General features: G+C 48.7%; 1 protein-coding gene across 4 annotated transcripts in view; it reads left to right on the forward strand.

Annotated features, from left to right (window-relative positions):
- The window catches only part of GLYR1 (glyoxylate reductase 1 homolog), a 33,393-nt gene that overhangs the window by 16,514 nt on the left and 3,641 nt on the right, over positions 1 to 13,238 (forward strand). For 2 of the 4 annotated variants that reach the window (XM_045994087.1, XM_045994089.1), the window contains 10 exons: positions 919 to 1,005; positions 2,266 to 2,322; positions 3,237 to 3,287; positions 3,380 to 3,453; positions 5,818 to 5,917; positions 10,373 to 10,483; positions 11,117 to 11,218; positions 11,835 to 11,997; positions 12,316 to 12,495; positions 12,814 to 12,938. In XM_045994087.1, coding sequence (XP_045850043.1) covers positions 919 to 1,005; positions 2,266 to 2,322; positions 3,237 to 3,287; positions 3,380 to 3,453; positions 5,818 to 5,917; positions 10,373 to 10,483; positions 11,117 to 11,218; positions 11,835 to 11,997; positions 12,316 to 12,495; positions 12,814 to 12,938 — 1,050 coding nt within the window. The remainder of the gene's footprint in view (positions 1 to 918; positions 1,006 to 2,265; positions 2,323 to 3,236; positions 3,288 to 3,379; positions 3,454 to 5,817; positions 5,918 to 10,372; positions 10,484 to 11,116; positions 11,219 to 11,834; positions 11,998 to 12,315; positions 12,496 to 12,813; positions 12,939 to 13,238) is intronic. The other 2 variants (XM_045994088.1, XM_045994091.1) reach the window with 1 other exon arrangement.

Genomic DNA, 13,238 nt, shown 5'->3' on the forward strand with positions numbered 1-13,238 from the left:
CAGTGGGGTGGCAAAAGGGGTTTCCAGATCGTCAGTCGTGAAACCATAATCATTGCCAGCAGATAAGAGGAGTGTGGAATGAAGATGAACTGCAAAGATCTCAGCCTGGTAGAATGCAGCCGCTTTTCTAAGACTGCGAACTATGGAGGAAGCCATTTGGGCAGGGAAATCCAGGGTTCAGAGTGGGGCATGTCAAGATTCCCATGAGATACCCAAGTAGAAATGTCCGGAGGGACACTGTGGCTGGAAGATCCCGCTTGTGGAAAGGGAGTGTGAGGTAAACTTGGGGGAGACACAGGAGCATAGCAGGTGTAAGGCTGAAGCAGCTCGCTGTCCGGGATGGGGATGGGCCAGGCCCATGGTGAGGAGGTGCACCCCATTCTACTGGGTCCCGCCCTGGCATCAGCCTGGAGAGCAGGTGGGGCTCTTGGCTCCCAGCAGCTCTGGGTTGGAAGCCTAGCTTTGTCACTTAGTAGCTAAAACGCTGGGCACATTTCCTCATTGGCACCATGTGGCTTTCTTAGTGTTTTTTGAGGTCTTCTCTGAGGAGGGCACTGTTTTCTTCATGTTGGTTACTGGCCGTAAGGACCCTTCACTGTGGTTTGCTGACAGCACTGCACACCACGGTTGGGCTTTCCAGAGACACCTGTCCTTGCGGAACCTGGGCACAAGAAGACAATTTGTTATTTCAGAACAGAGAAGAAGCCCTTGTTCCCTGTTAATGAAAACTTGTCTGGTTTCCCCCTGATGCACAGTCAGAACCATGCCTGGGGACTGAGACTGGAGTTGGGGTTCGTTTAATGTGGAATGTGACTGAAGGAAGCGGAGCAGTGATGAGGTGCTCCCCGATTTGGCGCAGGAAGACATCTGCTCCTGAGGTGGCCTCAGTGTCTTGACCATCTGCCTTTCCCTCTGTAGGATCTCACCATCCCTGAGTCTAGTACCGTGAAGGGGGTGATGGCTGGACCGATGGCCGCGTTTAAATGGCAGCCGACTGTGAGCGAGGTAACAAGCTCTCCCGCAGGCCAGGATGAGCCCAGCCTCCAAGCTGGTTTCCTGGCCTGTGTGAGGCGCTTTTCCTTTCCCCATTTTTTAAATTGCAAGACAGTACTGAGGCGTACGAGGGGGAAAAGTGCACGTCTCCACCCTCAGGGGTGCTCAGTTTCAAGTTCGATGTAACTTCTTCTAGACCTTTTGGTAGACGCCCCACTCACCCATCATTTGTAGAATTATATACCCACATGGGGTTTCTGCTATTGGGAATAGGTTGGTTTTCACAAATGTGGGATTGGCCCACACAGTTTTTCACTTACTACTTTAGACACACCTTTCAGTGTTCACATACACAACTCTGCTGCTCAGTAGCCCCTTGTAGTGGGTGCCCCAGTCCCCTGTTGAGCCTAACTGTGAAAGCCCTCCTTGTCCTGCGTTTCTGTTTATATCAGTCCTCCATGAGACGAGACACTCAAGGGTCTGACACCAGACACAGTAGGTAAAACCCTAAGATCAGGAGTCATGAGAATTGATTTGGCCTCCCCTGCTCGATTATCCAGGACTGGTAAATGCTGCATTTTAGAAACACCAATATTCGGGGCCCCTGGGTGGCTCAGTTGGTTAAGCAACTGCCTTCCGCTCAGGTCATGATCTGGAGTCCCGGGATCGAGTCCCACATCAGGCTCCCAACTCCATGGGGAGTCAGCTTCTCCCTCTGACCTTCTCCCTCTCATGCTCTCTCTCACTCTCTCAAATAAATGAATAAAAACTTTTTTAAAAAATACCAGTAGGGACGCCTGGGTGGCTCAGTTGGTTAAGCGGCTGCCTTTGGCTCAGGTCATGATTCCAGCGTCCTGGGATCGAGTCCCACATCGGGCTCCGTGCTCGGCGGGGAGCCTGCTTCTCTCTGTCTCTGCCTGCCACTCTGTCTGTCTGTGCTCGCTCTTGCTCTCTCTCTCTCTCTCTCTGACAAATAAATAAAAATCTTTAAAAAAAAAAATACCAGTATTCTTCTTAACTATTTTCCTACACTAATTTTTAGGCCAACCTGACAGAATTATGTCTTCTCTTCCACTTGTAGCCAGTTTCCTTGTAGGTAGAGCAGGGATCAATCACAAAAGGCTTAGACCAACAATGGGAAAGCGCTTCCAGGCAGAGTCGAGACTAGCTGCCAGGGGTGTTTTAGCCAGAGGAGAGTCAGTTACCAGGCAGCAGGCAAGGTGACCTCTGGTGGAAGTTAAGTTGTTTTATTCAATCATTTTCTGGTTTCAGCCTGTGAAAGATGCAGACCCTCATTTCCATCATTTCCTGCTCAGCCAAACTGAGAAGGTGAGTTGGTCTTTGACATTCTTGATCCTTGGTCAGGGGCTGGCCTGAGGGGAGAAGGTGGCTCCATGGACCTCACCCCACTGGTCTGTGAAGTGAGGTTCTGCTTGTACCGCTGCGCAGAGCAGCAGCAGAAGAAGTCACGGGGAGGCCCACTCGTGAATCAGGTGTTGTTACATTTGAAAGTGAGCCCCCCCAAAAGAAGCATTTAAGACTCAGCAGCTGTGGGTGTGTCTGCCTTTGGCTCGGGTCATGATCCCAGGGTCCTGGGATAGAGTCCTACATCGGGCTCCTTGCTCCTCGGGGAGCCTGCTTCTCCCTCTCGCACTCCCCCTGCTTGTGTTCCCTCTCTCGCTGTGTCTCTCTCTGTCAAAAAAAAAAATAAAATCTTAAAAGAAAAAGACTCGACAGCTGTGTGGTTGAGACATTTGTGGTTGCCTTTGGAGTCTAGGGCAGAAGCTAGACCTTGTGAGCTTCAGCACTCATGAGGTAGCCCGTGCTGTTTGGTGGATGCAGTCTCTCTGAACCGTCAGCTTGTGGAGGGAAGGCTTCTCAGAGTATCTGCAAGGCCGTGAGTGAGGCTGAACCTGGATATAGGACCTGATAGGCTATGGCTTTGGAGTTGGACGATCTGGGTTGCGAGCCCAGCTGCACTGACTACCTTTGTAATTCTGAGTGTATGACTTTCTGATCCTTAATGTCATCATCGGCAAAAGAGACTTGCAGAGTTGCCTAGATATTTGAGTGAGATAGTGTGTATTCCATTTCTGATGTGTCCTTTGGAGTTCAGTAAAGTTGAACGGCAAATAGGTTTTCAGTGTTACCACCACACTTTAGGCCTAACTTCTTAGGGAAATTATAATGAAGACCAGTTAAGCGTTCAGTTTAATACATAGTCTTTTTCCCTCCTTTATTAGCCAGCTGTCTGTTACCAGGCAATCACAAAGAAGTTGAAAATATGTGAAGAGGTACGTAGGTTCCACGCCTCCCTATTTTTCTCTTCCACTGGGGCCTTTGCCGTGGGCAGACTGACCTGATGAGTTGTGCTTCCTTTCCCTAGGAGACTGGGTCCACCTCCATCCAGGCAGCAGACAGCACGGCCGTGAATGGCAGCATCACACCCACAGACAAAAAGTAGGACCTTTGATGAAAAGGCGTCTTGTGGTTCTAGTTCTGTTAGGGAATAGGGGATGACCCCAAGGGGCTTCCTTAAGGGTTGTATCCCAGCCATTGCTGGGATTGAATGAAAAGAGAGAGGGAAAGGCGTAATTTTTAATGAGTTGCGTGGGAGTAATTTGACCTGCAGGAGACCAAGGTCCTATAAGTTTATGATGGGGTTGCCTTCATAGCACACTGGTGAGTCTTGGAGCTGGAGGAACACTCAGTTTGGTGGTTCTCAGACTTTCCCCTAACTCAGGATCAGCTGGAAGGCCGCATGTCAAGCATCCACTGCGTGGCCCTATCCCACCCCGCCTCCAGGGTTTCTCAATCAGGAGTTCTAGGGTAGAAGCGGAGAGTTTGTATCTTGGACACCTTCCAGGGTGTGCTGCTGCTGCCAGTCGAAAGACCACATTTTGAGAACTGCTGGCTTAGTAGAGCAGTGATGGAAACCCTGAAACTGGCTATGGTGGGGCAGGTGGCTGGTGAGAGGTGAATCACCATCCTCCCGCCTTCCCCAGGTCTCCCTGCTGTTGCCACTAGGTCCTTCCCGCAGACCTGCCAGCAGCTCTCTGGGGTGAGCCTGGACTGTGGTCCGCACACCCTGCCTTAGCTTGCACCCGCACGCCCCTGCCTTTCCTCTGGCGGTGTTTGCAGTCGTGTGTCCAGAAGTGCTAAGATGGGGCACTCTCCTGAGTGCCGGGTCTGCATCTCCATGCGCATCTCCTGTACAGTTCTTTCTCAGAGTGAAGACAGTACGCCTTTCACTTTCTTCGTAATTTTTTGTGCTGATGAAATCCCTGATTCTACCGGTTCTTTTGGGTGAACGGCCCTGGGGAGAGTGGAAAAAGCAAAGGCATGTTCTGTGCTAATGAAAGGGGAGATGGGTGTCACCTACTGATTGAAGGAGGACTGTATAGACTTAAAAAAAACACACACACACAAGAGTGAGGCTGAGGCCAGAGTCCAGTGCTTTCACCTAAGACCATTGTTGCCCTGTTAGTCAAACCATTTTTGGACATGAATGTGAAGCTTACTAAAAAGCGAAGCAACTGTGTGGTGTACTAGGCGTCCTGGAACGCCAGGAAAAGAGAATTAGTCTGCCGTGATGTCAAGTCATAGGGCAAGCTTCCACCACCCAGACAAATGTGAGTGACAGAAGATCCTGGGTTTGAGCCTTGGCTGCAAACTCAGTGGGCAAGGGTGCCATGTGGTGAGGAAGGTGGTGGGCTCTCTTCATCCTTGGAGTCAGGCTAGGACAGAGCACCTGGGAGTTCATATTCCACCGGGGATGGCGGGAGACTGTTTCAGTACAAGAGCCAGTTTGCAGGGGTAGCGGCGAACGTGAGCACTGGAGACCGATAAGACTAAAAGGGTAACTCAGGAGAAGGCGGACAGGCTGCAGAGAGGGTCTGGAGCTGAGAGAAACCCAACCAAAACCAGAGCACCACGTAATAAGAAATGAAGGAAGAGGCATTGGTTAGTTCTATCCCATGCAAGAAGTGAAGCGCAGGAACGAGAAAAAGACCTCTGGGCAACATAAAATCTGTAAGAGCACAGAGAAACAGCAGTGGTAGCTAACAGCCCCTAAGTTCTCAGCGTTGCGGGAGGAAGCAGGCCACAGGAAGCGAAGGTAAGCAGAACTTGCTGTCTGCCTGCACTCAGTCCCCCAGGACGAGCGTGGGCTGCATGCAGTTAGAGGGGCAGGGTGGGGAGCCGTGGACAGGCCAGTGCAGAGCAGTGCCAGCCAGGTTCGGGAGAAGGCAGGCATAGGGAGAATGCATGTTCTGCAGAAGATTGGTTCTAGGCTTTGAAAAGGGTCAGTGCCTGTCTCTGCTCACAGCAGGAGCAACACAAAGGTAGTGTCGGGTGTCGAGCTGGGGAGGGAGGTGAAGACTATGATCCTGATCCTTGCAGTTGAGAAGTTGGCTGGCTCTGATCATGTTGCTTCAGTTCCTTGTCACAGATTCTGATGTGCTTTAAAATGACATCCGAAAGCCTGGCGTTCAGGGCAGCTGACCAGGAAGCCGCTGCAAGGGTTGAAGACAAATGCCTGCTTTCTCCCTGTGCTGGAACCTGGGCTCAGACGCTCTAGCAAAGCAGTAAGGGAACAAGTTGGAAGACTTGCCCTAAACCATATGAGGCACACTTCTTTCGGTGGCAGGCAAGGATTTAGAGAAGCCCATTTAAATTGAGGGACACTCTGAAACAATGGCATGAGGAGAAAAGGCCCAATGTGCACACGCTGCCGCTGGCTCTGCAAAGGCTCTCTGGGCCACTGAGTGAGCTTTCTGGTGCGTGGGGCCCCACCCTGAGCCCGTCGGTGTCTCTCTCTTCCAGGATAGGATTTTTGGGCCTTGGCCTCATGGGAAGTGGCATCGTCTCCAACTTGCTAAAGATGGGTCACACAGTGACTGTCTGGAACCGGACTGCAGAAAAAGTAAGTCTTCATGGGGGTGCTTGTCAGGCGGGGTGGGGACAACATCTTGACCCTTGAAGTTGGAGCGGCTTAAGGATAGGAATCTTCCTGTTGTCTCCGCTCAGCGTTCTGCACAGGGGGAGTAGGAGAAACCAAGCTCTTGGTTCAGGCAGGTAAAGCTGTAGGTATATGAGCTTAAGAGGTTTGTTTTTTGTGTGTTCTGCTGTTTTTGTTTTTTCGTTTTTAGCTTCTAATTTTTATTTAAATTCTTGCTAGTTGAGGCACCTGGGTGGCTCAGTGGGTTAAAGCCTCTGCCTCTGGCTCAGGTCATGATCTCAGGGTCCTGGGATCGAGCTCCACATTGGGTTCTCGGCTCAGCAGGGAGCCTGCTTCCTCCTCTCTCTCTGCCTGCCTCTCTGCCTACTTGTGATCTCTGTCTGTTAAATAAATAAATAAAATCTTAAAATAAAATACATTCTTGCTAATTAACATGTGTGGTAGAAACTGGTTTCAGGCATAGAATTTAGCAATTTGTCACTTGTAACATCATCCAGTGTTACATAATGTGTATATGTCCTCACAGGTGTCCTCCTTAATACCCATCACCCATTTAACCCATCCCCTACCCACCACCTTCCAACAGCTCTTAGTTTGTTCTCTGTAGTTAAGAATCTTTAAGCTTTGGGGCCCCTGGGTGGCTCAGATGGTTAAGTGTCTGCCTGCAGCTCAGGTCATGATCCCAGGATTCTGGGATTGAGCCCCACCTCGGGCTCCCTGCTCACCAGAGTCTGCTTTCCCCTCTGCCTCTCTCCCCTGCTCATGCTCTCTCTCTCAAATGAATAAATAAAATCTTTTTTTTTTTTTTAAGGGACCTTTAAGCTTTGGATGTTATTATAAAAAGTAAACATTTAAAAACCCTCGGGTATAAAATAAAGGGAAAATTCTCCCTTTCCTGCCATTACCTGAGGTAGCTCAGGTCAGATGCTTGTATCCTTTTTTGCACATGACAGTATATGCGTGTGTGTATGTTAGTAGCTCACTGATAGTGAGTGCATAAAGATCTGCTGCTTCCTTTGTAATGGCTGCACTGTGTTCTCTTACTGGGATTGTATTAACAACACCGCACGGTCGAACATTCTGCAGTGCTGGAAACGTCCATGTCTGTACTGTCCAGCATGATAGCCACTAGCCACTGTGGCTCATCAGCACTTAAATAACATGGCTAGTATGGTGGAAGAGTTGAATTTTTAATTTATTTCACTTAAATGCAAATAGCCTCCCATGGCAGGGGCCCACCAAAGTGGACGGGACAGTATTAGAAGTTCTTAACCTAAGGTGGTGGTCCACCACCTCAAGGGTCTGTGCATGCCCCGAAATGGAATTCCAAGTCCAAATGTGCACCTTTTGTATGGGAGAGGAGCCATGGCTCCTCCCATCAAGGTGGAGGACGGTAGTCTGAGTACTGAGAAACTAAAGCCCTGTAGTCACCAGGAGCACACGGAGAGAGAGCGAGGAAGGACCAGCCTGTTGGGGGGCAGGTGTGGCTGAGTATGTGTTTCCATAGTGACTGAGCGAGCACCCTTGTGGAGCGAGATGCAGCTGAAAGGGTGGTTCCTGAAGGAGGTGTCAGGGCTGATGGGTTTGAATGAACAGAAATGTCTTGGCAAGGTAAAAAAAAAAAAAAATTTCACTCTAATGAAACAGACCTTTTCAAGAATAACAAGGAACTGGTTGGAGAGTCAAGAGGGTTGGGGAAAGGGCACTGAAAGCTGTGCTAAAAGGTTTGGGCTTCCCCTGCTGGGCATTGGGTACCTAAGGCAGAAGTCAGAGGCTTTCCCTTGTAAGTACATTCACTTTTTTTTCTTTTTTCTTTTTTCTTTTATTAAAATTTTTTATTTTTTTATAAATATATAATGTATTTTTGTCCCCAGAGGTACAGGTCTGTGAATCACCAGGTTTACACACTTCACAGCACTCAAGTACATTCACTTTTGATAGAGGTGCCTCAGGTCACCCTGTATCTGGATTGAAAAACCTAAATATTATATAAACATGGCCATTCTGTCTAAACTAATTTATGGGAAAGCAGGAGAGCAAAGCAGTTACGAACCCCAGTTTGGAATCAGACCTAAATCCAAGTCACAGCTGTCTTGCTCACCCTCTCCAGCAAGATTGTTTACCTTCCTAAGCCTTAGTCTTCATCTGTAAAATGATGGCCGCAAAAGCAAAAGATTAGGGGTGCCTGGGTGGTGCATTTGGTTAAGTGTCTGACTCTTGGTTTCAGCTCAGGTCATAATCTCAGGGTCCTGGGATCGACCCCCACATTGAGCTCCATGCTCAGCATAGAGTCTGCATTTCGGCTCAGGTCATGAACTCAGGGTGATAAGATTGAGCCCCACGTCAGGTTCTGCACTCAGCATGAAGGTTGCTCAAGATTCTCTCTCCCCCTCTCCCTCTGCAGACCCCCGCCACTCACAGTCACTCTGGCGCACTCTTAAGGAAAAAAAAGAGCCATGTAAATCTTCGACAATCCCTGTGTAATTTTTTTTTTAAAGGATCTTGATTAAAAATTACTCCCTGGCATAGTAAATGGAAAACATATTTTCACTTTTTCAGAAAAGAGTAATGCGATTTCTCCCAAGCAAAGTTTAAAACGCAAAGCTGTATAGTAAAGGCTAAGATGCATGTGTAGCGTGATAAAGACACACACCCATCAGCTAGACCGGACAGCTAGGACTTTGTCTGATAGAGGCGGCTCGCTGCAATCAGTGAGAGAGGAGAAAGGCCAGTCATTAATAAGCTATATTCAGAACAACTGGTTAGAAATTTGAGGAAGTAATAATCTCATTTCATACCCCCTACTAAAGTGAATTCCATGTAGATTGAGGGGGACAACAACGCAAAGTGCTTATAGCAAAGATGATAGAGAAAATGTAATATAGTATTTTATTAAATATGTTGATAACTCCAAAATAAAAACTAGCTTACAAAAGAAATAGCAAACAAAGGTATTAAATTTAAAAGGTTCAGTAATGAATAGTGATCAAAATATGTCAAAAAGTTGCTGTTGTGGGCTGGTTAAATCATCAAGTAGGACAAAATTTTTGTGTATTTGTGGATGCTTGTTTGTTGTTTTTATTTTTTTTATTTTTTTAAAAGATTTTATTTATTTATTTGACAGAGACACCCCTAAAGAAGGAACACAAGCAAGGGGAGTGGGAGAGGGAGAAGCAGGCTTCCCACAAGCAGGAAGCCCAATGCAGGACCCGATCCCAGGACCCCAACATCATGACCTGAGCCGAAGGCAGATGCTTAATGACTGAGCCACACAGGCACCCCTTGTTTGTTGTTTCTAAAGTTTGTACTGATAGTGGTTTGAGACCTTGCTGATGATCTTTTTAAATTAACAGCTCAGGGGTGCCTGGGTGGCTCAGTGGGTTAGGCTGCTGCCTTCGGCTCGGGTCATGATCTCAGGGTCCTGGGATCGAGTCCTGCGTCGGGCTCTCTGCTCAGCGGGGAGCCTGCTTCCCTCTCTCTGCCTGCCTCTCTATCTACTTGTGATCTCTCTCTGTCAAGTAAATAAATAAAATCTTTAAAAAAAAAAAAAAAACACTATTAAATTAACAGCTCAAATGGAAAGCCATTTGTCTACATTTATTAAGAACTTTAAAGCTGTTTGGAGCCTGTTCTATTCTGCTTTCCGAGACCTAAATTCAAAACATACAGGAAAGGTATTGTACATGAAGATATTTGTTGGAGTCATTTATAATTAAAACCAGGCTACGTAACTAACTGCAGGAGAGCTATTAGGCAAATTCAGGTCTATCTCAATGGAATATTCTGAAGCCATCTATGATAAAAGACTACAGTATGTATAAATATATATCACATACAGTATTGAGAGTTGGATACAAAATAGTAGGTTCACTTTATTCTAATTACCTTTTTAAATGCCTTAGAAAAGGAAATAACACTGAAATATTAATGATGTTTTGTTATGAGATATTCTGGGTAATTTTAATTCTCAAGGAAGAAAAGTTGATGCTTTTAGACTCCCAGAAACATCTTGGTAAGAGCAGCGCCTTCCCAGCCCCAGCCCTGCTTCCCCAGCACAATGTGGATAGCCTGGGACACGGCACGTTTTGCCACAGCCAAGATAGCCACAAAGGGCTGCGAACAGGTGCTGTTTACATCCTGTTCTTCAAACAGGAAACCTTCAGCAGACACTTGTTTTATGCTTACTGTGAAGTAGAACATCGTTCTAAGCACCAGGTATGCAAACACAAGACAGTCCTTAAGGATCCCCATCCACTTCCCTCAGAAAGGCAGACCACCGCCTCTGGTGTCCCTGGCTCCTAGCCTCAGCCTTCTGCCTTGGGAGGCCAGCGCAGAGGACTGTGCAGCGTGTCTCTGGCCTAGCTGGTGTGTTTGTTGTGCACTGCCTGCAGCTCACATTAGGATCTGTGACTTTTGCAGTGTGATTTGTTCATCCAGGAGGGGGCCCGCCTAGGAAGAACCCCCGCTGAAGTTGTTTCAACTTGTGACATCACCTTTGCCTGCGTGTCCGATCCAAAGGCAGCCAAGGACGTAAGGATCCCCTCCCTCCCCTCGGTGTCTCAGGTGGTGGCCAGGAAAGCTGGCTGGCCTCCCTGCCTTCTCCCCTGCCCGTGAGTGAGTGTCTGTAGCATGTGGGAGGGTTGTATTTCCCATCTGGGGCCACCCACCATTGTGAAAGTTACCTGCATAAATTCAGTACAGACATCCTTTAATTCAGAACAAAGAATGAAAATAACTAGGGTCCCTGAGATCTATGCCGACTGTCCTCATGTATCCTTATTTTGTGTACCTGGCACGATCCTATGTTTAGCTGTGACTGTATCTGCATGTTTTATAAGTTCAAGTAAAGTAATCATCTTGTTAAATTGGTAACTAGTTTAATCCAAGTAAATCCAAAGAAGCCCCCAAAAATACTGAGGCTGTCATTTAAATGGAGATTTTTGGTGAAAAGGAACATGCATGTATTGTTTTGAAGATAAATGGGAATAAAGGCAAGGTATTTTTCTCCCTCAGGCTTATTTACTTGCTGCCCCCTTGTAGCCTTAATACCTCCTAATCAGGAAATGAGCCAAAAAAGTAACGAGATTCTGACCTTAGGTCTAAGGGGCTCCTGGGCGTCTGGCTGGGAGCCTGGGCTATTGCTCTTCCCTTGTGTCCCCACAGCTGGTGCTGGGCCCCAGTGGTGTGCTGCAGGGGATCCGCCCCGGGAAGTGCTACGTGGACATGTCAACAGTGGACGCTGACACAGTCACCGAGCTGGCCCAGGTAGCGGCCTCGTTCGCGCTGGCCCTCCAGCGTCCTTGGCAGCTGGAGCCCAAGACTCAGGCTGATTGATTATGCCTGAGTGAGCAACTTGGTTACTCTAGAAACCAAGCCAGGAGAGGAGGAGAGGCTTGTAGCCTTGGAACTAGCCTGTCTTCACTTTCTGCTTTCCAAGCCACAGCTAATCTGAACAGCCGTGAGAGGAGAGGTGCTGCCGGGATGGGCATTAGCCCCACAATGGGAAGCAGTGCAGGCTGCCGGCAGGGCCTTTTTGGTTTAAGCGGCCGTCTACAGTTGTTCCCAACAGTATTCTCCCTGCCTGAGCTCCTGGGCCGAGTGAGAGGGCGGTGACTTCTGGCCCTTGTGTGTTCTGAGAGTGGCTGAAGCAGGAAAGGGCAGTGTCTGGAGGAGGTGTGCTCAGCCAAGCCATTGGCATGGTCACGCTTGGTCATTGCAAGAAATTCTGAGTCATTGGGAGTCTCTGGGGAGACCCCCTCTTCTCTGTTGACTGCATGAAATTCAGACACCTGTTTGGGGGCTCAGTGTGGAGGGCCAGGTGTTTCCACTTGAAATACCGGTGCGAGGCAAGGCCTTCAGAAGCTGTGACTTTCCTTTCTAGGTGATTGTGTCCAGGGGGGGCCGCTTTCTGGAAGCCCCAGTCTCAGGGAATCAGCAGCTGTCTAATGATGGGATGTTGGTGATCTTAGCAGCCGGAGACAGGGGCTTGTATGAGGACTGCAGCAGCTGCTTCCAGGCAATGGGAAAGACCTCCTTCTTTCTAGGTAACACGCCTGCCCACCCGTCGGGCCACTGCAGGCCCGGAGGCTGGGTGGGCCACATCCCCTCTAGACTGCACTGATGACTGCGTCAATCCCGCACGGCCTCTCTGCCTGGGGCCCCCGTGGGAAGGTTTCCTTTGACTTGCACAGTCAGTGCCTGGAAGGAGGAAGAGCCCGAAGGGTCAGAGCCAGTTCTGTCAGGGGAAGGTGAATGGGGCCTCCCCTGGGTGTAGAGGTGGGTCCGAGCAGGGATGAGGGTGGGCAGAAAGTCCCTTCCCTCGGAATGCTTGGAAAGTGACCGTGATTCTCTGCCCTGGCCAGGTGAGGTTGGCAATGCAGCCAAGATGATGCTGATTGTGAACATGGTACAGGGAAGCTTCATGGCCACCATCGCTGAGGGGTTAACCCTGGCCCAAGTGACAGGCCAGTCCCAGCAGACACTCTTGGACATCCTCAATCAGGGACAGTTGGCCAGCATCTTCCTGGACCAGAAGTGCCAAAGTGAGTTGCCTTTGGCCTCTCTTGCATTTTAGTTGTGACTGGAGCTGAGAAACCGGGTCAGGTTGCTGTCACAGAGCATTCTCTTCAAGGGCTGACCGGTGTGAAAGAGGCACCTCTCTGGTCAGTCCATGCCCTCCATGCCCTCTGTCAGAGGGATCCAGAGACATGGCAGATGGGATTTGGGGGTACTGGCTGGGGACTGGTTTCTTCATTGTCCAAGAGGGAAGAAATGCTAGATGTTGAGCCCTGGTGGTCCAGCAGATAATTTCTTAATTTGGGTCCATTTAATTCTTCTGTTCTGTGACTTTCCCTCCTCAGATATCCTGCAAGGGAACTTTAAGCCCGATTTCTACCTGAAGTACATTCAGAAGGATCTCCGCTTAGCCATTGCCCTGGGGGATGCTGTCAACCATCCCACTCCTATGGCAGCTGCAGCCAATGAGGTAACTGCCCGATCTGACAGCCTTCCCTTTGCTTTCAGGCTTCCTCCCCTCTCATTGCTTTGTGTCTCTTTGTGTCTCACCTCTTGAATGGAAGCTTAGGTTATCGATTCTAGACAGGAGCATTTAAAAGCATACATTCCCTTCTGAGCCCTGCTTACTTGTAACCCTTGTGATTTCATTGACCTGCGGATTACTTAAAAGTGCAGCAGTCAGATAATTGGAGTTGTCCTGCGAATCCAGTAGTTATTGATTACTGATGTATCTCGATTGTGGTTAAAAAACAGATCCTGTGTGATTTTT

The sequence above is a fragment of the Meles meles genome, chromosome 21, assembly GCF_922984935.1.
Source record: "Meles meles chromosome 21, mMelMel3.1 paternal haplotype, whole genome shotgun sequence".
NCBI classification, from domain to species: domain Eukaryota; kingdom Metazoa; phylum Chordata; class Mammalia; order Carnivora; family Mustelidae; genus Meles; species Meles meles.